The 24,950-nt window shown below is 39.6% G+C and overlaps 2 protein-coding genes across 4 annotated transcripts in view; one reads left to right on the top strand and one right to left on the bottom strand.

Moving 5' to 3' along the window:
* CHRNA7 (cholinergic receptor nicotinic alpha 7 subunit) overlaps positions 1-24,950 on the bottom strand; it is a 42,994-nt gene that overhangs the window by 14,787 nt on the left and 3,257 nt on the right. The window contains exons 3-4 of one of the 2 annotated variants that reach the window (XM_027467126.3): positions 6,634-6,678; positions 2,464-2,573 (exon numbers count right to left, since the gene is read on the bottom strand). In XM_027467126.3, coding sequence (XP_027322927.1) covers positions 2,464-2,573; positions 6,634-6,678 — 155 coding nt within the window. The remainder of the gene's footprint in view (positions 1-2,463; positions 2,574-6,633; positions 6,679-24,950) is intronic. The other variant, XM_038184875.2, reaches the window with a different exon arrangement.
* The window catches only part of MYO1E (myosin IE), a 159,303-nt gene continuing 136,818 nt past the window's right edge, over positions 2,466-24,950 (top strand). For both annotated transcript variants that reach the window (XM_072043626.1, XM_072043624.1), the window contains exon 1: positions 2,466-2,551. The gene's annotated coding sequence lies outside the window, so the exon portion shown is untranslated. The remainder of the gene's footprint in view (positions 2,552-24,950) is intronic.

Here is a 24,950-nt window from a genome sequence, read left to right as displayed (position 1 = left end):
GTTATGAAGCCACAAATTCTGAAGAGCGATGGCTGACAAAAGAGCTGGGTCACAGCCCCACAGGCTGCTCAGGCCAGGCCCTGTGCTAGTCAGGGAAGGCCACAGAGCAGGCTCCTGAACATCTGCAGAGCCGTGACCGTGTCAGCTTACACCACAGCACGTTTGAGACCATTCCAAAGGCTGGAAGAGGGTCCCTGTTCATTTTATGTGGGACTGTCTTGATGTATGTGTTTGTATCCATGCCAGAGACAGCAGAAGACCCTCACTCCCAAAGAAATGCTCTCTATAAAGGGTAGCTTGAGCAATCAGAGAGGGGAACTGCACATATGTGCTCAATGTACTCCTACAAGAGCCTCTGTGAGAGGCAAAAACAGTCTTTGCTGAGCACAACAGACAGATGGAAATTGCCGTGTCGTCAAGCCATTTTTTTTTAAATGCAATGTGTGCACAGCCAGGTCTTCTGTTTAACTTGGGACTGTTGGAGATAAAGAACTTAGTACTTCCTTGGGGTTTCTTCTTATAATTGCTTAACATGGAATAAGTGAAGAAAAACTAGAACAACAAACCAACAACCAGCCAAAAAAATTTGTATGCTTTTGGTGAGGAAAGGAGCGATGGTAACTACCACTGTCTCATGCTCATTTTTTCCAACACCAAAGCTGGGCTATGGCTGTTCCTGCTACCCAAATGGAAGGCCATTTGTTCTTCAAAATTCAGATTGTTCTAGATGGTACAGGCACAGATCTTGTTCCTTAGCAGCACAGAATGAATAGTTAGATTGCAAGTAAACAATTAATTCCCTAATTGCAGTGGGGGCATAAGGAAAAATTTTCTCTACAGATTCTTTAATGATTTACTTTATAAGAAACACTGGACACAAGATGTTTGCTAGTTTTTCATTGTACTCAGTAGATGGTAAGCCTGAGGGAAGTTTCTACTTAAAGGTAATTAAAGATACCAAGTTTCTGAAGATGTAGGGTTTTCAGTAATTGAAGCTGTTATTCTTACTCTTTTTCTTTTGGTAAATATAGCTCCAGAACTCTGCCAAGAACTTTTTTTTGTCTAATTACTGTTCAACAGTGAAATGGACAAAGAAATACTGAGGAAAAGGCATAAAGCAGATGACAGCTTATCAATATGGACATTCTCTTTCATATTTCATTTTGTCATACAGTACTATGAAGTAATTCATCAGTGGGTAGTGTGATTCTGTGTAATGCCATTGAATAGAAAACCTGGCTGAAAACATGATTTTGTTTACATAAAGGTATGTGTGTGCACTGATCTCAAGATGTTCATATACTTTCTGCTCCCTCCCCACCGCAAAGAAAAACATTGGTATGATAGAATTGTATTTTTATTCCCCAACCCCAGCTGCACAGATACTACATGCATGCATCTAAGGGAAGAATTTGGTTACTTGAATTCAATAGAGAGATGGAAAAAAAACTTATTTTTTGTACATACAATCCAGCAGCTGCATTGCTTTCATAACAGAAGCCTACAGGGCAGGGGATGTCACGATCGTGTGATATATTGGAAAAATAGTGTCAACGGTACTTAACCAAAACACTCTGCATCATGCAATTGTATGCCTGGGTTTTGTACTCCCATTAGATCTAGTAATGTTTCTACTTAATAAACAATGTTATTTTTATTTTTGATGTGCCGTTGTTTTAAATAGATCTGGGATTTGTAGTGAATTTGCTCACAGATAACACTTCAAATCGTTAAACAGACTTGCATCCAATTTCAGCTGAGATTTACTACTGCACCTTGCTAAAGCAGTATGATTCCACAGCAAAAGTTTATTGTGAATACTACAAAAAAATGGGCCACTAGTTTCTTACACATAGTCTCTCAGAAGGATTCAGAGCTCCGGTGAACACACCTTTCCTGAGCAGGGTAGTACGCAATTACCATTTGTTCTGTTTTCTTGTTTAACCCCCCGGTTTTCTCTGTATCTTAAATACTCAAAGTTGCTTGTATTTATTCTCTTTTACATACACTACCAAAAAAACACACTATATCACAGATTCTTCTGTTCTTCCTAAGAAGTAGTAATATGCTACCTTTTTAAACTAAATGCATGCCACAATGGGAACCAGCATATAATGGTTCAGCCAAAGGATCTCTCGTGTCAGCCAAGTTTCTGCAGCTGATTGAATTCACCAGTAAATATTTACACCAAGCAAATAATTTCAGAGAAAATCATCACAACCTGTACCATTAAACACAGCCAGGAAAGTTTAGTTTTCTAATCATCACATAAAATCCAGCTAGAATTGATTATAGAGAAGCTGTTAGTATTTACTAAGTATTTGCAAATATGACCTCCCACTGTGTAAACTAGTTATTTTCCAGTATTCCAAATTAGCAAAACCTAGGCATTTTAATGAAATGGTTATGTCATTTGTCTTATGTTCTCAACTTCCCCACAGGAAAAAAAAAAAGCGTGTCCACCTGTTATAGAGAAGAATATCTGGCTTCCAAATCAGTCCATCAGGAAAACGGACGTTCTTCACTCCAGGGTATTCAGACACATTCCACTGTAAGTAATGATCTGTCCAGTACTAAAATATACAAACCAAACATGTTAGCTCTTCTCATCCATGGCTTTAATTTTGTTCTCCAGACTGCATAGCTTGAAACAATACATGTGTTCTTGTTAGAGATATTATTTAGCTTCAGACAGTAAAATGCTTGAAAAGGGTGAATTAGGCTACCAAGAGCTCACTGGAAAGCATAAAAAATCTCATTTTCAATTCACACTGCAATGCATATAACAGCGTATAAAAGAAGATCTGATATGCTTGTATTTTATTGTTCGTGCTGGCTCAGGTACCAGTTTGGGATAGAACAGATTTTGTTTTACAATTCATACGTAACTTCAATGACATTTTTTTTTCCATCAGAGACAACTTTGTTTTCTGTGGTTGCAAATTCTTAGGTTGTAATAACTTGATTACTGGCATGTGGTAGATCAGCCAACAGTCTCTGCTGATAGGAAAAACAACTGAAATGGCAGAACAGTTTATACTGGCAGCAGAAGGCCTTGTCAGCTCCTGTGGCCTGAAGTTAGCCAGCCTTTGAAGCAGGTGCTCAGCAGCACCATCCTGCTCCAGAAGCTTTCTTCTTGGCTGGCGCTTCCTACACTGGAAGCTGCCACCCTGGTGACTCTCCGGGCTCCTTACAACAATTCCGTGACTGCCAATATAGGCAGGGGTTCTGTTGTGGTCAAACCAACAGGGTTTAGAACTGTGCTTCCTGGCATGTGCTTCCATATTTTTCTCATTAACTTTTTACTAGGAATTTTTAGTTCTTTGTCACCTGGACAAATGATCTGAGTTTTGTATTGTTTTTTTTTTTTCCTTTTGCTCCACAGATACTAGTTGTGTTTTTTTTTTTGTCGTTGTTGTTGTTTAGTTTTGTTTTTACAGGAATCTTAAATCAGAATATGTCTGTTAATAGTTTTTTTCTTTTCACTTCCTACTCCATTCACAGTTCTTTAATGACAAACTACATCTCTTGTTCACATTTATCTATACACAACTTATATAACCTGATCAACTGCTTGTCATCTTTTTATTTCAATATTTTTAGCTCCATTTTTATGGTAAATTATATTATATGATCTTCCCTGATTGACAAAAAATCACTGTACTTTCTACTACTTATCTTTTGTAGAATTTAGACATACCAAGATCCTCATGATATTTTATTTATTTATTTCTTTATTTACTGAGTGTAGAAATGTAAGGCAATTGGAGTGTGGTTTTGAGGTGTTGTGTTTAAACCTGTGGGTTCTTGTTTGAATTTTGTGACTCTTTGTCAAAAGCTGACAGAGTAAGTCACTTTTTTGACTAGCGGGCACATGGCTGGGACTGTAGGGCCATGGGACAGCTGCTGCTGAGCTCACTGGCCTCCCAGACTCTCTGGCTGATTGGCATCTGAATAGCATTAAAATTATACCAACGTATCCAAGAATTTCTTATTCTAACTTCTGCAAGTTATTGTAGCCAACATGATATAGCACAGGGTGTCACTGAATGCTGTGAAGACAGTCAAAAGTCTAACAGAAAACTTAATTTTTGAAGACTGGATTAGAAATAACACTAAGCAGATTGTGGTTGCTCTCCTTAGCCACATTTACAGAGCGTTTACTCATTGAGCTGGACACGAGCTGTTTCATTTTGTTTTAATTTTGGAGCTACAGCCTCCACTGCAGCTGAAGTATGTTTGATGCAGATTAGAAAAGCAAACATCTAAGGGTACTTGGCTTAGTATTTGTATTAGTATTGGCTTAGTGTTTGACTAGGCAAGGCTCCTGCTGTAACTTCGATCGAGTTTAAGATTCTGATACTGAGCAGTATTGCCATGGAGATACAGTTCCTGACCAAAGAGTCTGGATAAATGCTAGTTTTATTCACCCTTCTCCCAGGTTATTTTTTGTACTTAAGTATTTCATTGATGACTAGATAAAATATATTTAAGATACATCTTTGGTTATATGTATGATTTATCAAGGAAGGGAGTGGAGGCAGACATACAAGGAAAAACTTCTCATTGCAGACCATTGTGTCATAAAATGTCATATGTTTGCCTCAATCATGCTTTGAATCTGTCTAGTATACACTGAATAAACAGTGAATACAGAAACACTTTTTTTTTTTTTAATGTAAACACAGGCTATGAAAAGTGGCTGCATTTTTTGTAGTATTCAAGTTATCCGCTCATTGTGGTCCTAACATGTTCCACATACAGTATGTACTAAGGTGAATAAATCAAAAGAAATACAGCGAATATATAAAAGAACCAAAAATTTACTTGGGGAAAAATATCTCCAAAAGGACAAGGACATTAGGATAAAGAGAGGAAAAATAAGCGATAGCTTCTTGGGTGTGAATTGTCATACATTTTCCTGGTAAGAAATTATAGCAACATTTTGTCAAAGCCAAAACCATATTATATTTGACAGTTTTAACCCTGCTGTAAAACAAGCCTATAAAACAGCATGAGCTAAATGCTTCTTCCATGTCAACTCTTTGTGAATAAATGGAACAGCCATGCTGTTCTCTCCAAAGGTCATCCAAACAATCTCTCATTTGTTTCCTAAAGCCTGCCACAGTGCAGGAGAGGCCTACTATAGAAATGCTCTAATCAAAGAAAAAAGAATCTATTTAGATCAAATGAGCTGATTAAAGAAACGGAAAGGTGTAAAGTTTCTGTTGGAGCAGCACGATCGTCTTGAGAAGTAAAACTCTCCTGTAAAGCTTTACTTAGCCCAAACAGTTCAGTTTCTGCAATACAGATGGGAATTAAATGCCAATTGTCATCCCAGCTACTGTAGTATGGAGAAAACTGCCCACATCACCCCATCTTTGTAAAGCATGGGTTTATGGAAGATATTTTTTGTGGCAGCACTAGGAGCCCAGTAGTCAGCATGGTAAGAGGCATCTTGTTAATTCTAAATTTTAGTGGTAAACTAATTAAAAATTCAAGTCAGAATAAATCTGTGTAGGCTCCTTTGCCTTGGGGGCAGCTCTCTCACGAGTTAAACTTGAAGAAATTTAAAATACTCTCGCAACATTCTTGACTGTTCTACTGTCTCTTCCATTTATTAAAAAGTGAGTGACACTTACTCCTACCCAGTGATGTCAGACGTGAGTTAATGGGGGGCAAAGTTCTCTGCCGTGCTGTCTAGTGGTGGCAACAGAGGTACGTTAAGTCTGAAAAAAAGGTCTGAAAATTCTGTGACAACTGTAGCAGCTAAACATTGCATCAAAAGGTAAAATAAAGCTACTGCTTGAAAAACAAACACCATATGTATGCCAAACAAACAGGGAAACCAGGATAAAAATACAGTGTTCGCAGCTGAGCATTAGGAAGCTGAACCTGTGTTCCAATATATATTTGTCATGTAACTGAGAAACAGAATTTGGAGAAATAACCTTAAAAAATCTCATCTTGACAGTTAATCTTTGATGATGATTGATGTTTAACAAAAGCAGTATTTTGAACAACATGAAAACAGCGTGTCCATCTTAATTAAAATTCTCTTGCAGTTTCCTAAGGAGACAGACTTGAAAGCAAAGCAAATAGGACAGCAGAGCCATGTGGTTAGGACAGTGGCAGTAGGTTTCAGGAAATAATGAATCTCTGTGGAATAGAGTTTTTCCTGTATCAGAACTGTGGACCAGAGTTCTGATCAAAACAGCTCTTACAGATGAAATATATTTCATACATGTATAGGTTTCTTTCACAACCAAATGATTTACCTCTACGTAGTGGATTTGTTGAAATGGGTGATAAGGACCTTGTACCTACAGTTACTGGAACTCTGGACATTGGTATCTTAGGGTGGTTGAGAGTTTCTGGAGTGACTAAATCAAGGCCAGTAAGTTTGTGACATATCTAGCTGTGGTGACTCAAATTCATACAAGTTTTCAGAAACACCTGAAACAACATCAGGTCCTAAATCTCAGCCTTGCAGTTTGCCATTCACTTTAGCTTTGTATACTGTGTGGTGAGATGGAGAACAAAAGCTTGAAAGCTTCCTAAAATTGGCACCATCACAAGATGAAATGTGAAGACCAAAGGAGGAAAAAAATTGCTCTGTTTCTCAGAACTCACCATTTGTAGCCAGATGTTTGTTGTTAATACCTGATTCTTTTCATCCTGAAAGGAAGAAGGAAAGGAGGGGAGAAAAAAAAAATGACAGCTTAGTATCACGTGGCTAACGCTAGTAAATGCAGTCAGCTATTATGGACTAGTTGTGCTAAGGTACCTTTTAAAACAAAAGGAATCATTGCCCCTGCCTAACTGCATGGGAAGTTTTCACAGGTAGTTTGTAATGTATCTCATATTACTGCTGTCAGGCACGCTGTTACTGGAGGGTATCTTTCTGCCAGATATTTTCCAGGGGCTCCTTCTTTAATAATATCTCAAAAGGCACAAGAGATTATCAGAGAGGTTGCCTGTTTCACCTTTGCTTAGGAGCAGCCCTCTCACTAATTAACCTTACCCAGCAGACATACGCAGCTAATAGAAACTGAACACAGGATGTGTGGCTAACCTCAGATGACAGGTACTGAGGCTGGATCAAGCAGCTTCTCACCAGGCAAGCAGCCCACTGGTTTCAGTGGAACTACACACTGAAGCGTTCCATCCCAGTTTTACCTGAGAAGGGTTGTCAGGGCAGCACATTACTGTTGTGCCTGGAAGTTACAATTTGAAGGCCTTACTGCTCACCCCCTGTGACTATCTGATGTAAGCTCAGGTGACAGAATTGGCATCTTAATGCTGCAGTTAACTAAGGGGATGAATTCTTCATTTCTCAGACATGGGGAAATGCTGGTGATCTTACTTCTCGGGAGGTACCAGCAATTACTCATCCCTCAAACTGTATCAGCATCCACCTGGGTTGTGCGAAGGGAATGGAATATACCATATACTGGCCATGTTCTGCCCTCTGAGCTGAATGCACAATCCCTGTCCCAGCAACAGCCAGAGCTTCATTTGCAGTCTAAGGAAGTGAGATAGCAAGTTTCAGTCACCTGTACAGCAGGTACTGTCAGAGTTGCTTGTCTATCTAGACTTCTGAATTTAGGTATCTCTCTCTTGAACTTAAATTTTGTTCCTAAATGCCCCAATATGGCCAAAAAAGATTTAATCACATTTCATACCAAAACAGCTGTTTTTTTGATAATACTCTTTACTAAAGGTAAATACTCTTTTGCTGTTGCTTGGTGGACTTACAATTGAACAAAAGTTCCAAGTGGTATTTAAGTGAAGTGATACTAGATTAGCACTACAGTAAGGAGTTACACAGCATGCAAAATCAAACACAGTGCAAGGGGTAACAGTATTCTGAAAGCAAGTGGAGCCTTTTGAGGAACAGCATTGGTAGGCACATGCCAGCATTACTAGGTTGTGTGTAATCACAACTAAATGTACAACATAAAGACAAGTAAAATATTTAGGTAAAGATCAGTATTGTGAATCAATAAAGTCTGCCCTCAAATGCACATTCCTAAGTTCCTTTAAAATAAAAAAGTAAATAAAAAATAAAAGGAATCATAGACCACAGGAAGTGATTCAGCACTTTTCCTATTTTCTGCTTCATCACCTCTGTGAACCTTACTTTTTCACTGAATCTTATCTCAAGGGAACAACTCATTTAAATGGCATCCTGGGGAAACAGGCTTTTTTAACTCTTTGGTACCAGAAATACATTATTAAGCATACTGAAGACATTGCTGAAGATGTCAGCCAGGCAAAGTAGTAATTAATTTGTAATAGTAGCTGTTATTCTCTAGGCATGCAAACATTAACTTGATGCCTTTCTGAGTAAGCTCCATATGGTATAAGAGCACAACAAAACTAATTTACCTGGGATCTTTAATTAATGAGTGAAAGAAACAATGCTTAAGAGATCATTCATACCATGAACAGAAGTCTATAAACCAGTGTTGCAGTTGAGGGTTATGTAAAGCCTGTATATGTTTCTATTCAGCATTTTAGGTCAGACGTAAACACTGCCAATGATAACAGCATGTAAAGTTCAGTAGCATTTTCTCAAGGCTCTGTGTGTCATCCCAGATGAACATGCCAAGTTCCTATGGACACGATGTCCAATCTATTGCACCTAAGCAAAGCTGAGGGCACCACTGCTGTGTGGCTTCACCACAGGACACAGTAGGTTTGTTGCTGTGCACAGGTCTGCCTGGCTACACAAAAGTGCGGGGCAATTCAGAATCCATTATGTTGTGGGAAACTTGTTTCAGGATGATTAGCTAAACGGCATGTACTCCTGCACTGTTAAATCCTGAGTTAAACTCACATTTTACTCCCAGCGTGATCTTTTTCTACACACAAATGGCTCCAGCTTTAGATAAGTGATGTTTTAAAAGTTCCCTTTTGAGTAGCAGGAAAAGACTGCACTAAAGCTGGAGTGCTGCTGGTGCTCAAGCTAATGATATGCCATGGGGATTTATTTTGAAGCCCTGAGTCTACAGCGTAGTCAGACGAACTATTTCTGGAATAACATAAAGGAGCTCTACTATCAACCAGCACACATCACAGAACCCGGCTAGGAAGCTCACACTCACCAGTGAAAGCAGCCCAGCTGAAGGGAGCAGCAGCCCTTCAATCCAGCTGTGCTCCTGGCAGTGATTCAGCTGCCTGCCACGCTGCCTTGCAGCTGGGCACATGGCAGAGCCATCCCAGGTTGCCTGCAGGAGACTCTGCAGACATTTTCTGGGGCACTAATCCAGCTGCTGAAAGCCAAGAGTTATTCTGAGTAATAATCTTTCACTCAAAACCAACCAGAAATTGAGTATCTAGAGAGTACTACTTCAAAAATAACTTTTACGGTGAAGACAAACCCTAAATGAAGATGGACCATGCTGCTTTCCTGGTGGTTTTTTTTTTTCTGGCATTTTAAATGTTTAGAGCCTTAAAGAGAATGTTTGATCAAAATAGCTACCACTTGGATCACTATATTTCAAGATCCATCAGTGTTTGAATCGTAAATCCTATCACGGCTCCTCAGCTACAAGAACTCGCTGCATGCTGTGAGTTGGTTTATAGCATTTTTCCTAGGAGCAAATGGCTTCCAAAATTGTAGTCATGATTGGATTGACTCACCCATCACTAGAGGAAAGCTTCTGATTTAAAGGCTTTGTCCCTTTCTCCAGGCCCAAGTGAAGCTGGCAGAGGTGGGGCAGAAGACATTCTGCAGAGTTTCTCCTGTCTAGGGGACTTTTGATACTGTTCTAGAAGCTTTACAGCAAACTGCATTATTACCATTTTTCATCAGGGTTGATGAAAATTTTCCCCATAAAATGATGGGTGGGCTTGGAATGTTCCACAGAATGTCACCATTTCTTGTTGCATCTCAGTACCTTATGAACACTTTGTAAAAAATGTAGAATGCCAAGGCAAGGCAGCTCCTGTTACAAACCTTTTCTGCTATAAAGGGGCAAAGAAAAGACCTTGAGACATTCTCAAATGCAGGGAAAATAAGTCAGAGAATGAGGCCAGTAACTGTATAATGTAGTCTGGACTGGCATGGTATTTTTTCCCATGCCAGCTATGTTAGGTTATGTGCTGTGCAGGTGGTGGTACTGGAGAAGTGGCCCAGCTCACAAGGAGTTAGTTAGGTTTCATTTGTGCATGGGAAGTTGGTAGGAGGCTACCTCGGTCTGCTTAATTTGTAATTGTAGTCATGATCTGTGATGGCAGGTGGCAGCTGCTACTGGGTTGGTTATCACATTTTTTTATGGCAGCATGATTAACAAAGGGGAAGTAGTTGGCATCTGGAAGACTTGAATGGTCCTTCACTCATTTTTGAAGCTAGAGGTACCAAAAATTTCTGTAAGCTCTTGCAGGGAATTGCACTGTCTCCATTCTTCCATTTCCCCTCTGATTTTGTCTGCCTTTTCATTTTAAAACAGTCTGTCAGACTGATCACCTTTGGAAGCAGAGTATCAGATTCTCACATTACCCTACCCTTACTCTATGGTCAAAAAAATATGCAACAGAAGATATGTGGAAATCTGACAATGCTTTGTGCAGGACATTAGCCTGGGCAATATAAACATTGTAAAGGACATTATCTGCTTGCTTTCAAAGGGATGTCAGCTTATTTAGCATCCACAATAGAAAAGCTACCCAGCAAAAAACAAAGGGAAAAGCGAAGTCAGCCTGTAGCCTGGCATGCAGACGGTGACATGCAAGTAGCAAGAAATGAATGCTTCCCAGAAGACTTGCATAAAATGATGTCCTAACTAAAATCTGTTAGCAGTAACTCTTGCACTTCAATTCTTCACTTATTTCTACATGGTTAAATGTCACCTAAATCACAGAAAAAGTAAGACCTAAGGAAAGAGGGCTATGTTGCTAATGTCACCAGGGAGTTTAGTCACAGCACTGCAGCTGTGGCTGGGGTTCCCGGGTGAAGATGGTTGATGTAGTCAGGGAGCAGCCACTCCTACCGTGTCACCTCTTCGAAAACATACTGCTACCAGGGGGCTGCCATCATATTCCCTTCCCTCTTGAAGGGAAGAAATTAAATATTTATGTAATGACAACAACAAAAAAGAAAAAATACTTTTTAGTGTGGTAATAACATGGCTGATGAAAAATGCAGAATCTACTTTCTGCTCCATAGACTTTATTTTTTTTTCCTGAAGCAGAATAGCATGAACAGGAGAATCTGAAAGCCTGACAAGAAGTGTCATAGGACTGCGGAGCATTGGGCTGGTGGAAAACTGAGGGGCAACAGAACCATCAACACAAACCATGTCAGTTTTATAATTAAAACCTTTTAACAAAATCCAGTCCAAGTTTGCAGACTGCTTCCAGATGACTGGAATGACTTTTCTTTCAGAGAATGAAAGCTTCACAGAAGCCTTTTTTGCTTGTCACTGCTCATACGCTAGAGTCTATTCAGCTCCTTCTGTTCTAATCTCCAGACACGCTCACTCATCATTTATGTTTCTCAGAGCCAAGATAGATAGCACATTTCTGGGCACAGGAGGAGGCAATGCTGCTGTCCATCAATTAAAACGCTGCTCTGTAGGCACCTTGGGGCTGAGGAAAGACCCAGTGTTTATATGCACTGTCAGAGTCTCTATAGAAAGTCTTTTCCCCTTTCCTGCTCCCTCGTCTTTCCAGGCAATGCTTGTCCCTCTCTTGTCCATTTTCTGCAAGACTCCTAAGAAAATTCCCCTTCAGAAGAGTGTAGTATTTTCTCCCCCAAAAGTAAGCTAAAGATTTTCAACTAGCGAAATGACTGACTACAGTCACATTTCCTAAATGCTTATGTTTAATAAAAGCATTTCCTAAAACCCGTTAATCTCCTTTCTTTCTCTAAAAACAGCTATGTTAACTCTTCAGACTGCATCAGTCTTCTAAATGTTTTGATAAATAATTACATACAGCTGTAAAGAAAAAAATCACTTGCTTTGTTGAAAAACAAGTTAGTAAGTTCCTGAATTTCATTTTGAGAAATATTTAACTAAATCAGAATTTTCATAAATGATATATAGTTCCAAAAACCTTTATTTATTGATTCAACATGTGAAAGGGCCTCAGTTTTCAGAAGGACTTCTAAATTGTACCACTGTTCGCATCTGAGAACCAGAAGCCTCTTACATGGCTATGAAAATTTTAGCATCAGCAGTCTTTGCCTTCACAGATGAAGGGTAGTTCATGTAATGCTTCTATAGAAACACAGTTAATATGATTTGGCTTAGAGCCTTAACTCTGAATGAGTTGGCATAGTAGTGGCATACTGCATAACTCTTAAGGTTAGTTAAACACAAGTGTGCAAACTGCAGAGTAAGCAACAGAACTCCTCCTGATAGCAGCAGAGTCAAGTTCTCACCCTGTGATTTCAGAGAAAGTCTGCGTGCATTTGAAGAACCAGCATTATAAGGCTTTAGAGACACAGCTTGCTTCCAGCTTTCTTCGGCACCTCCTTGAACTGCACTTCGGTTACTACGAACCTTAATAAAAGTTCCTAGAAACATGTTAAGACATCCCTCAGTATTAGCAAAAATGACCAGCATCTCATCACAAGACCAGCATTCGTAATTGTAGGCTGAAATTAAGAATGGGCTGGCAGCCAGTGAGAGCCTGGTAAGGCACTTCCAATATAGATTTTCACTTCTGTTTGCTTGAATGTTAGCCTCTTAAAACCAGAAGGTTAATTAGTTCATTAGCTCTTACCTCACTGCCTCAGCACTCGTTCATTAAACATTCTCAGCATCTTCTGTCAAAGTACTAGCACCTAATGAAGTTTTATCCCACCTCATTTAAAATCCTGCCATGTTTAATTAGTGAGGGAATTTTTTCACAACACAGCTTGGGGTTTTCTTCCTCTTCCTTTTTAGGGTCACGCACTGAGCTCTGTACAAAGTGAAAAGGCCTGCATTCTTAGTGTTAATTCTGAGAGAAGGGACTGGAGGGTGAGTTAAGCACTCATAATATGGCCAGTTGGCAAAAGATACATCTACTGCTAGCTTTTGGCTCCTTTTGACAGTTCTCTGATGCTGTCAGATCAAGCTGCTATCAAGTGGAGCTAAGATTCATGGAAGCTATCAGGCCCTAACGATGGAGCAGACATAATCCCTTGTACAAGCAATGTGCTGAAGATCGTATCTGAGAGCCCAGCATTGAAGCAGTGCCATAGACTTGGAAGAGGATAAAAGAGATATAGAATGAGTTCCCCAGCAAAGCCAGATCCTAGACAGGTTCCATAGCAAGCCGCTCATGTAGCAGGAAATTGGAAAGGAAGAAAAGATAAAGTCAGAGGAAAGCCTGGGAACAGGGAATTCCTTATCCTGAAATGGTCCTTCGGAGTGGTGGACACCTGATTATCACTGTGCTTCACCTTCCTGTTTGAGAAAACAGGAGCAATAATGCTTCCTCAGCTCTGTGCTATATATGTAAGGATAAAAACATTGAAGCCAGCAAGGTGCTCACGTATCTTGTGGTTGGAGCTGCAGGCATGCTTTTAGGCAGCCACAGTGACAGGATGAAGTGCAGCACTTCTGCAGAGACATTGAAATGAAAATTGCTGCTGCTTGCCAAGGACCGCCTGTAGTCCTTAGGTGGGGGCAGTAGCAAGTCCTGATCTTGAAGACTGCAACAGAGGCTGCCCCCTAGTGGGGCATGTTTGTTACCCCTGAAGCCTAAGGAATCACCTACATTTTCCCCTGCCAAAAGGCAAGATCGCTTAAAATGCAAACTGGGATGGAATTAAGGATTATTTGTTTGGTTTTTTTTGCATAGGAATAAAAAGCCATGTGGAGAGTTGATAATGTGAAATAGGTTTTTAGGGAACATAAAGGTAAAGAAAAAAGCTGCCCTTAATTACAAGAAAATTCTGAGGGTTTGATGTTTTGGTGTTTTGATTTGTTTTTGAAATTGTCCCATATGTGCTCTGTTTTGCAAGTCTGAAAAACTCCAGTGGTTCCTTTATACCATTTGGTCTAACATGCTTTTTTCAAGAAGCAGCCTGTGCTCTCTCCCCAGTTACTTTGTCCTGCTTAAAAGAAAGGCAGAGTTTGTTCAAAACAGTGCACGGGTCTTCTGGATTGATGCAAATCTTATACAGCAGCCAAACTGCTGGAGAGAGAGTACAGAAGAGCCATCTTAACTCTGGACAGAGTATCTGAGCCTACTTAAAACACAGGAATGTGTTTCCATTCATTTTATACTCTGACAGAACATCTGACAGTTGTGACTGCCATTGACTGTAACAAGGCTTTGTCCTGGCAGTGGACTTGAGACTTATTTCCACCTAGTTTCACAGAAAAGAAGTGGAGATTACAAACGTGTGTAACAGGCTCATGATGTACCATTTCTGTTACCATGGGGATGTAATTGTAATAGCAGTCATTTTTCTTTTTCAGTACATCATTATTAACAAGAGATTGTATTTAGATTTGAACACATTCACCCTTGCAAAGACAAGCAGGGATCAGGCTTATTAAACGAGCAGAGTACAGCATAGCTAGGAACATACTTCAGAACATCTTGTGGGAAAAAATATTCTTTTGAAGAGCAAGAGAGGGAGGGTGTATTTATTTCAACTTATGAATTCCCATGATTCACTGTAGGTTTCACTCAGTTCAATTATTAAATATAGCATAGACCTAAAAGTGTCATTGCATTTACTGCAAACATGCTAAGTAATAACTGTATTGTCACCTTCCCTCCCAGTCAGTCTCGATTCAGTTGTGTTCCATGGCGCTCCCATTGAGAAGACTGAACCCTGTGTTAGTGCTCAGCACTGGCTCTAGGTGGTGGCTCCCATTGCCAGTTTGACACGGATAGACACGGATAGGCACGCCAGCTCCGAACGCATGCTGGGATCTGGCAGGTACAGACCGTTCCCCAGACTAAGAGGGAATGAAAGAGCTCCCCTAGCCTTCCTCCCCAAACAGAGTTAAAACGGGAATTCAAGCCTTTGAAGCTGCTGTATTTGCCTAGAGATAAGCTGCAAAACACAGAAGTTGAAAGGTCAGGTTGTTACACCCTGATGTCACAGTAATGCTAAGATAGACTTATATCTAGGGATTCACCTATATTTTATTCTTGCTTATCAATTTTAAATCATATATGGCTTGTTATTAAGTCTTCCTCATCAAAATGTTCAAGATCACAGGGAAATGCTGCTATAGCATTTTTATGTAGTAAATTATTGTGGAAGGAATGCAAGTGATGTCTTCACGGAGAGAAAACAGGGCTCGTGGAAGAACTAGGAGCTGAACACAGAGCTGCCTCTTCCTCTCCCTCACTGTGATCAGAGCACACAGCTCCAGCACCAGCCCCTTGCCACCATTCTTCTATGCTCTTTTGTGCAATAGAAATTTCCACAGCTGACCAGAGCATGTCAGCCGTGTTTTAGCATCAGTGCACATGCTAAAACTGCAGTACCTCTGAGGCACACACCAGAGCCTCAGAGGCATCTGAGCAGGCCACAACCACGAGGAATAGTCCACTGCAAATGGACAGAGCTAAAGCCAGCTTCAGAGGACCGCTTAGCAAACTGCCGTCACTCATCTCAGACAGTCTCTCTGGCTGTGCTGTTTTTCCTCCAACTTTTGAAATGTAGGCAAATTAAGCAAGAACTCCCCAAATTTCTGTAATAATAAGCATAAACCAATATTCTAGATGTCTGTAGATGTCTGTACATGTCTCAAGGTCTCTGTTCAATCCAGGACACGGCACAGGCACATCACCATAGCAATTAGAAAATACCCTGGAGAAGGGTGAAATACAAAATGCATTGCTTATCCTGCTGAATGGCCCTGCAGCTCTTGGCACAGTGGTCCACAAAGTATTACAAAGACACCTTAATCGCCCAGGATGAGAGGATGAATCAGCATTGCATAAATCTAGGTATTCCTCACCCTACATCTTATCAGGGACAGGTTTTAGAATGAGAATAGAATCCCAGAAACATTTGGGTTGGAAGAGACCTGCAAGATTATCAAGTCCAATCATCAACCTGACCTACTGAGTCCCATCATGAAACCATGGCCCTTAGTGCCATGTCTCGCTGTTAGTGCCATTATTTTTCTGTTGTTCAGTGCTCATTACTTTTATCATCTTCATTCTTGCCTTTTGTACTCTTGGTGGTGGGGTGTGAAAGGTCTGCTTCTTCCTTCTCAGATAGTCAACTGACACAACTGCATAGCTATGGGGGGTAATTATGGGGCTACCAACAACGGAAATTTCTTAATACTCACAGCTGAACACAGAGAACAATACAAGTCCCACGGGGTTGTGCTGCATAAACATGGGCGTGGGTCCACCAACTTTGCACGTGGTTATTGAGCATCATGTACGTAACATAGGGATATGCTTACAGGCCATGCAAATACAGCTTCGCATCACTGCTAGAGGATTTTGGAGGGACAAACTGGATAGATTTCATATTCTTATGTTGCTGCCAATAAAATCTTTTATGCCATGCTGTTAGCACTTCCCAGTATAGCTGGTGTTGAAGCCAGAGTTAACAACCTTTCCTCTTTACAAATCAAATTCTGGTTTCAGTGAACAGCCACGCACATGCGATCATAAATGATGGTTAAATCTGAATTTAACTGTACGTTAGGCTTCTTCTAGTTATTCTTGGAAAACGATCTATTTTAATGTTAAATAACTTAAAAATTCAAAATAAATTAGTCGACACTGAAAATAAACATTAAAGTGTTTGAAATTCTAAATGAATTTTGAATTTCATTTTTCTATATAAGTGCTTGTGCATATATGCTGTGTGCTGCCTGCTGCCAACCCATTGTGATACTTCCCCCCACACCTTTTTTTTTTACTTTGTTGTAACTCAGAGATATATTTAGCTTGGGAACAGTTGGATTGCTCAGTAGTCTATTCAGTCAAGCATGGTGAGGAGTTTACAGAAACTGAAGAATTCAAATCTGTATCATCTAAATTTGAAGTAATTAACATTTAAATGTTTCTATGTTAATATACTCTTCATAGATAGAAAATTGCTTGCAATCCTCTGGCAATGCTTTGTTCAACTGTTGTCAGCACTATTAGTTTGCAAATTACTGAAAACTTTTTATAGTGTATGCTTTTCTGAGAGAAAAGCAATCAGTGTATCTGCACAGGTCGGAGAATACAGACATAAATGAAACAGAATACCACATACTCTACTGTTCAAGAGTCATACCCATCAGGACTAACATTTAAAACTGTTAAACCAGCGCTGGGGCTTTACTCCAGTCCCCAAGCTCCTCTGGTAGCACAGGTGCTCCCAAGGACAGCACTGGAGGTTAGGTGCATTGCTTTGGCAGCAGTTACTGGCTTCGCTTGTCATCAGCCCTGAAATTGCTGCAGCACTTCTGCCAAATTGTGGACCCTCACAGGTCATGTTACAGGAGCGGGGCAGAGGCCGTGCTGGTTAGGCAGGGGTTGCTTTTCCCCGTAGAATTCACCCAGCCCACAGAATCTTTGCACAGCACTTCCAGGAGCCTTCCTGGGCAAGAAATGGTTCCAGCAGGGCAGCCACCTGCACTGGACTCTTCCCTCAGTGCGTGTTCACAGTGCAGTCAGAGGCAAATCAAATCCAAGACGAATTAAGTCAGCTGCCATCTTTACATGCACAGTAAAACAGGCTTTGCCGAGGAGCACCAGATTTATAGAGCATGTAATCAGTCCATGTGCGCATAAGAACCACAGCATGATGTATTGTCTAGTACTTGAATATGACAGAAATATTGTAATTTTAACTGTAAATAGTCTTTATAAAAAGAGGAACTCTTAAAATTACAAGGTGTGTATTCATTTCAGTCCCTAAACTTTGCTGAATTTAAATCCTTGTATAAGGACAAGCGCTAGTTAGAAAGGCAGGACTCTCAGAAACTATGTCTTGTGCTGTAGTTTGGTTTTGTTATCTGGTTACTGAGGACTAGTAATTTCTAGATGATGTGAATTTGAAAACTCCATGTTCTAGTAAGCTTTGTGCTCTTCTTCCTGTGCTTTACAGCAATCCAGCACATCAGAATCTACTTTCTAGGACTTTAATCATACTTTTCATAGTAAGGATAAAAACCTTCATCACAAGTCACATACCATTAGGTATCTGCTCACATCTTGTGTTAATGGAGTATCCATACCAGTGTGTTTAGAAAACAAGGTACTAAGCTTTCATGGTTAGGGCTGATTCTATCTCAAGGGATGAGAGGGATGTTAAAAGAAACTGCTTTGTTTTTCTTGTGTTTTAGGAATAAATTCTTCACTCAGAGGTGGTGAGGCACTGGCACGGGTTGCCCAGGGAAGCTGTGGGTGCCCCATCCCTGGAGGTGTTCAAGGCCAGGCAGGATGGGGCTTTGGGCAGCCTGGTCCAGTGGGAGGTGTCCCTGCCCATGGCAGGGGTCTGGAACCAGATGATCCTTACAGTTCTTTCCAATCCAAACCATTCTATGATTCTGTGATATTAAAAACAAGCAAGCAAACACAAAACCTGATCTGGATTACAATTCCCAGGTGGTTTAAACAGGAGACCTCTCCTGTGAAACCAGAACAAAAGTCCTGAAGTTCTCATACAATGAACATCTACTCTTTCCTGAACTAGCGTTGTCTGAGAAGACTAGATACTGATAAAAGATACAAAGATAGAAGAAAGATACTGATGAAAAAAATAGTCCAAAAGGCCAGAAAATATTCAATAGAAGAATTTAAAAGTACAGGAAAAATTGACAAAATTGACAATACCACAAAAATAAGTCTGCAATTTCTCCTAGTAAACCTGAATCTCAACGGTAGGGTTGGAGATATGTTGGCTGCTTGTTTAAATACATCGATTATCAGAATATTTTAGGCTGTTATTGGAGAAGATCTGTTCTTCATATTTTGAGGGGAAGTAGAAAACTTTTACGTTATAATTCAGTAATTTCCACAGGTATTAAACTAATTAAAAATATTGAAAATCATATCCCAGCTGTTCTGCTCTTCTAAATTCTAAGGAATAAATCATGGTAGAATGGCAAATGGCAGTAAGATGAAAATGAAAATATTTTCTCCTTTCAGCATGGAGGGAAGCAGCCAAGTTAAAGAAAAATAAAGCTTGGAGAGACTTTTTCTAACGTACCAAAATGAATGCAAAAAATTAAAAGAATAATGCAGATTTGATGAGCTTCTGCCACAACCATTGTTTACAAAGCGGCTGCTGAGGTTTGATAAACAGCTTAAAAACTTCTTTAGCACCATTTTTCAATGAGCCTGTTGATCTGGTTGTTTTATTTGTCTTACCAGATTTAAATTTCTCTTTATTTTTTTTTTTGAGGGGGTGTTTGTTTTATAGTCTGTTTCTTTATAAAATCTGTTCTGCTTCTCTGAATGACAGCATAATTTTCTTTTTAAAATTTCAAATATTTCACATTACTATCTTGCCCAGTGGGTCCAGAGTATTTGATTGCAAATACTGAGCTTGCAGATTCTTATGCAGTGGCTTTTCTAAGCAGTGTATGTAAGTCATTGAAGTCAGCTGTATACTTATGCTCTGTAAAATGAGACAAGGATGAAAGCCCTTGAATATATAATTCTAAATCATACAAGTAACCAAGGGCAATATAGAATGAGCAAACTTTGACTAAGTTCAGATAAACATAAGAAAGTTTCCATGCTTTCATTTTTTCTTTGGTCTGCACAAGTGAATTGAACAGCCTAAAGGAACAGGATTTCTCTTGAGATTCTGCTATTGCTCACTAGGTTAAAAAAAAATGTTCAGCACTTTTCTTTCTCCCAACTAGAAATTTAAAAAAGAACCAGGAGAAACAGGAAAATAAGTGAAAGCTTATGTACTAAAAAATTTAATTAGCTAGGAAATGTCTGGAGAAGCTGTGGAAGATTCCAATCTAAATGATATTGTGCAACATAAGTAACAATTTGAACATTCATAGAGATTAATAACTAAATTCAATTTCCTTAAATAAATGACTTAATGCTGATTTTTCTGCTAGTAAAAAGAAAAAAATAGTAATTATCAGAATAGGGCAAAATGGACACATCTACTCCACCCAAATGCTTGTCACTTTGTCTTGCTATAGAACTCACAAGCTAAGATTGTATTTAGCCAGCATTTTCCTGGTTGAGAAACATGGCTCATGAGGACAGAGATGGAACTAACTTGTGTTTTCTAAACATAACATATTTTAAATAAAGAAGTGAAAAAGCCAAGGGTAGAGGTTTGTGTGCAATTTAAGTTAATCTAACTCCAAACTAAAGACAAGTCATCTAAAGAAATGACTGCGCACAACATTGATACAGCTCACCACTCAGTCACAGAGGCACTAGTGCAAGCCAGAGGGGTAGGGACATGAGGCCAGAGACTACTGAGAGCATCTCTTTCAGCAGCAGAGCACTTCAGTCAGCTTAGGACACTCACAAAATGGTGTCCTGAGTTCCACAGAGAGAGCTGGTAAAAACTGGAGATTCAAACCAGAGAGCGCCAGAACACTGTAAGGTAGTCAACAATTGCAAAGTACTGTTGCTGAAAGTCCTTAGAAAAACCTAAGGCATATTAATGAGAATGAATATCAGAAAGCCATTGCTCTGATCCCAAGGCAATTGTTTGTCTGGTCTTAACTTTAGCATTTTTTTTTGACTAACACTGTCTTGTGAGTTTCATTAACAGATACAGTGACATGAATGACTTTGCTGGTAAAGATATCTAGTCTGCCAACACCTAACTTGTCTGTAAATGTTTACAAACAGAGATGAACTTTTCTGCTGTGTTTACATATCATCTAGCACAGGGAAAGCCTGGACCATGACTACAATTTATACTTAATAGAATGATAAAAATAATACAAATATCTGCCCTCATCTGAAGGCAGTATTGACCTGTTTTGGCCCTGGTTGAGAAAGCACCTAGGGATCAAATTAAACTCATTGAAGCCAAGCAAAGCCTCCATGGTTTATTTCCACTGCATCCAAATATTTATTAAAATACAGTACTCAAAATTTAACATAATTTAGGCTTTCCAAAAAACATGCATCAAATTAGGTCAAACCAGTTCCTTTGCTCTACTTTTACAAGACAATGGTAAATTTTACTTTTGCCCTCAATATTCTCCAAGCCCCTCCCAAATTTACGTCTTCTGTTAATTTAATGAAAAATCTTCTTATTCCACCTATGCTATTCTATTAATGAAAATAATTGAGGTCAAGATAGGTTCCTGGGGAATCTCACCGTGTAACTAAATCTCACTGTTTTGACAGTGAATCATTGACAACTGCTCCATGATTTTATAACCCATTCTGCAATGTGGGTTTGCCAAAATACGCATCTCTACGTATTCTTCTCTGAGAATGTTATTCAGAAAGGCTTTATTAAAGTCAAAATACATACTTTGCAGCAAATAGTCAAGAAATCTGATACACTTCACTAGAAGTGTCTTTATGCTATGTACCCAATCTTGTCGAAGAAGGAAGGGTGCCTTGTTTTTCTAGAAAGCTTTTAGTGTTGTTTCCAAGGTGGAACATGGGAAATTCTGATCCGATGTTAGGAAAAAATTCTTACCCTGATGGCAGTTACAGACTGGAAACAAGTTACCTGGGGGAGCTTGTGGAAGCCGTGTCCTTGGAAGTGTTCAGTACTTGACTGGACACAGTCCTGAGTAAGGGGATATATTTCGTATATGTATATTTGGAGCAGGGGGTTGGACTAGATGACCTCTGGAGGTCCCTTTTGAACTGAAATACATGTTGGATTTTTCTGCTTGTCTAGATAGCAGTAAACTTGGAATTTGAACTATCACTGTATATCTCAATGTATTCCAGATCTTCACTTCTGTGTCTCTAAGCAGTAATTTGCAGTGTAAATGTATGATAATTTTGCGTTAATTTCTACGGTTTCATATTCCGACTTTTGGGGATGGAATTCTCTCAGATGTGTTTTCCTTAACTGCACTAACAGCAAATAGGAATATGTCTTGTAAAAATGTCACGCTAGGCACAAAATTAATACCTTCACTATCACTATATTTGTTTTTCTGTGCCGTTCCCTGTTCTGCATGAGATTTAGCAGAGCAGGAAGAGTACTGCTTCTGCATCTGTTCCTAGTGCTCACTCTAGACAAATAGGCTGGATATTCTTCTCTGATGTTGTCATTGGGAGGAAATACAGGAGGAAATACAAATGTTAAGTGCTTGCCTCCACACAGTGCTTAAGGAAGTGATGGCTGTAATTGTATCCAGCCAATTATACAATATAATTGTATAATTATATACAATAATAACATTATATACAATAATAACATTTCAAGAATCTGTTTCACAAAAATCTATCTGTTGAAAGTTTTCCCTAAGCATAGGCTAGGTTCACACTCCACACCAGCACGGAAATATTAGATAGGAAGATGCCAAAGACTCTTTGTGGAGATAATGGGGTTTCCATCAGGTGAGACACAGAGAAAATAAGTAGCTTCTCTACATCTTGTCCTGATTTTTTTTTTAAACACTGTGCTAAAGCTGTGACTATGAGCAACTCTGACCATCCACTAATCCCTTATCCTTTACTGCCACTAAGGCATGCAGATACCCTTAGGGTTCATCTGTTAGGATTTTCCTTCTGTGCTTATTCTTGAATTTTGTTTAGCTTCCTTAAGTCAGATGTCTCTAAATGTTTTATAACTCAGATCCTGACAGGTTTATTATGTCTATTAGTTCAATATACATTGCTTTCCTGCAAGGAGTTTTGAAACAAGACTTCATTAAATCACACAGGAAAATTATTTTTCATTTATTTTATTGAATTGATTGGCATTTCTCATTTCAAGAAAATTGAAGCAAATAATTATAAAAAGCAAAAGAAATCTCTTATTCATCTTCTGATATTATAAATCTCAAATGTCCTTGAAGAGCACTTCTGGCTAGTTGGCTGTTTCTACTTTGTTTTCACTGATTTATGATTTAATTGTAAGATTGTTTGCAAGGCTTAAGAGCAGCAATTCTTCTATAAGGAATTTAGGAATAAAGTGAACTAAAATATACCTAGGATCTTTCTATTGAAGGGCATCTTAACTAGACACAGAAGCTTCTTCAAAGTCCACCCCTTTCAAACATGCTTCTTTCCTCATGCACCTGAAGTTCACCATTCTTCCAAACTCCCTTGCTATCTCTCAGGTCTACCATGTGTTCCCACCTCTTCTAAGCATTTCCCAATTTCCTAGCTCTCCTCTTCATTAATGTGTTCCAAAATTGCATTTTTCTGCCCCCGTTTTCCCTCCCCACTTGAAACACTTTGCGTAATTCATGCTGTCAGTTTGCATTCTCACTGGACAGTTCATTAGCTGTTTTCTCCTGCTGGACTAAACTAAGGTGGGGCAATTTGGACTTACAGGTCCCTTATTAGGTAGTCCTGAAATTAGCGTGCATATTATTATAAAATATTAATAAAAAGAAAATGAAAAACATATCTGCAAGCATAAGATGGAAATATTTGCTAGTTCTTAGAAGGAAAAGGATTAACTAATAATGTAAAGTAGGGAATGTCCACTTTGTTGGGAAAGGGTTTTGTATACTATCTCCCTTCTGGTATCAGCAAAGTCAGAGTGGAATGGAAGAGAGTTCAGGTAAGGAAATCAGCAGCTGGAGTTCTGCTGGGGACTTGACAGATCTGCTCTGGATGGGTCTAGCGCTCAGTATACCTTGTATTAGCTGAGAAGCCATTAAAGTGGATATATAAACTGCAGGAATAGCATGATGGTGACATGTTTTGTTTCTAGCTTGTTAAACCAGTAATTGTTATTGCAAGTAGCTGTCATTCCCACCAGCATTTGCTTCTTGTTGACAATGAAGAAAACTCATTTGTTTTGTAGTGTGAAGCTTAATTTACTTCATGGTTGGTTGCTTTCTTTGCCTGTCAATCCCAGATCTCTGAGAAGTAAATGCAGTCAGTTTTATAGCAAGCAGAATGAGCTGTAACTAAACTGTCGATATAAAAACTGTGGCTTCTTACTGATAATGAAGGAGATCTTTTGGAAGGCACATAGGATCAAGAACTCCCTTTTGAATCATATTAGCCATGACTGCCAGTTACTGACTATACCCAGATTGGTTACCAATCTGTGAATATTTGCATCTTAATCCTTCAGTTCTACTTTTTATTATTATTTATTAAATTTGACAACTCCAGAAGTTTTTAACGGACTGCTGGCCGTTAGCCATCTGTCTGCCCAGCAGCCATCTCTCCGTACAGTAGGCAAGGTCACGCTTATAGCTGTGTCAGGCATGTGGGGAAGAGAAAGCCCCACTCTTAACTGACGCAGAATGCAAGGGAAACCTGTATAGTAAAGATTGAATTGAATTTTGAAAGTCTCATGAAGTCTCATGGATGTTCAGCTTATTCCATTCAGGACACTTTCAGTGATGGTGTAAGGAAGTCTGTGTTAAGAAATATGTTCATGGTTGGGACAGGGTTTTAATTGAAGCCTGGTCCAAGATTCATTTGAGGCACCGTGTGTTGTGGGGATATCTGCCGAAGCATGATGAAAATACATTCTGTTAAAGTGCTCAGTTTGAACAGGCCTTCAGAGTGGCTAAGCTTTCCGGGACATACTGGCCTGGTACTGCCAAAGATAAAAATCTACCTAGAAGTGGGCAGGTAGGAAGGCATGGCCGCAGCTGGAGACTCCACCAGCAGGAGCTGCTGCAGAAGCAGGGCTGTTGTTGCACTGGAAAGTGCAGCTAGACTGACACTGCAGCCCGCAGAGCAGGTGGGGCCAAGAGGACCTAGTGGTTATTTCTGCCCTGTCCTCCACATTGCTGCTGTACATGCCAAGAGACCCAGGAAGGTTTGAGCCAGCAGGAATAGCTGCAGCAGTAGCCCAAACAGGGGCCGTCAGGCCTTTGGACCTTTGAAGCACAGTCCGTGCTGCCCTTCTTTCTCCTCACTTCAGCTTCCCT

This window comes from Anas platyrhynchos, chromosome 11, assembly GCF_047663525.1.
Source record: "Anas platyrhynchos isolate ZD024472 breed Pekin duck chromosome 11, IASCAAS_PekinDuck_T2T, whole genome shotgun sequence".
In the NCBI taxonomy this organism is placed as follows: Eukaryota; Metazoa; Chordata; class Aves; order Anseriformes; family Anatidae; genus Anas; species Anas platyrhynchos.
This window is presented reverse-complemented; position numbering and strand designations above follow the sequence as displayed.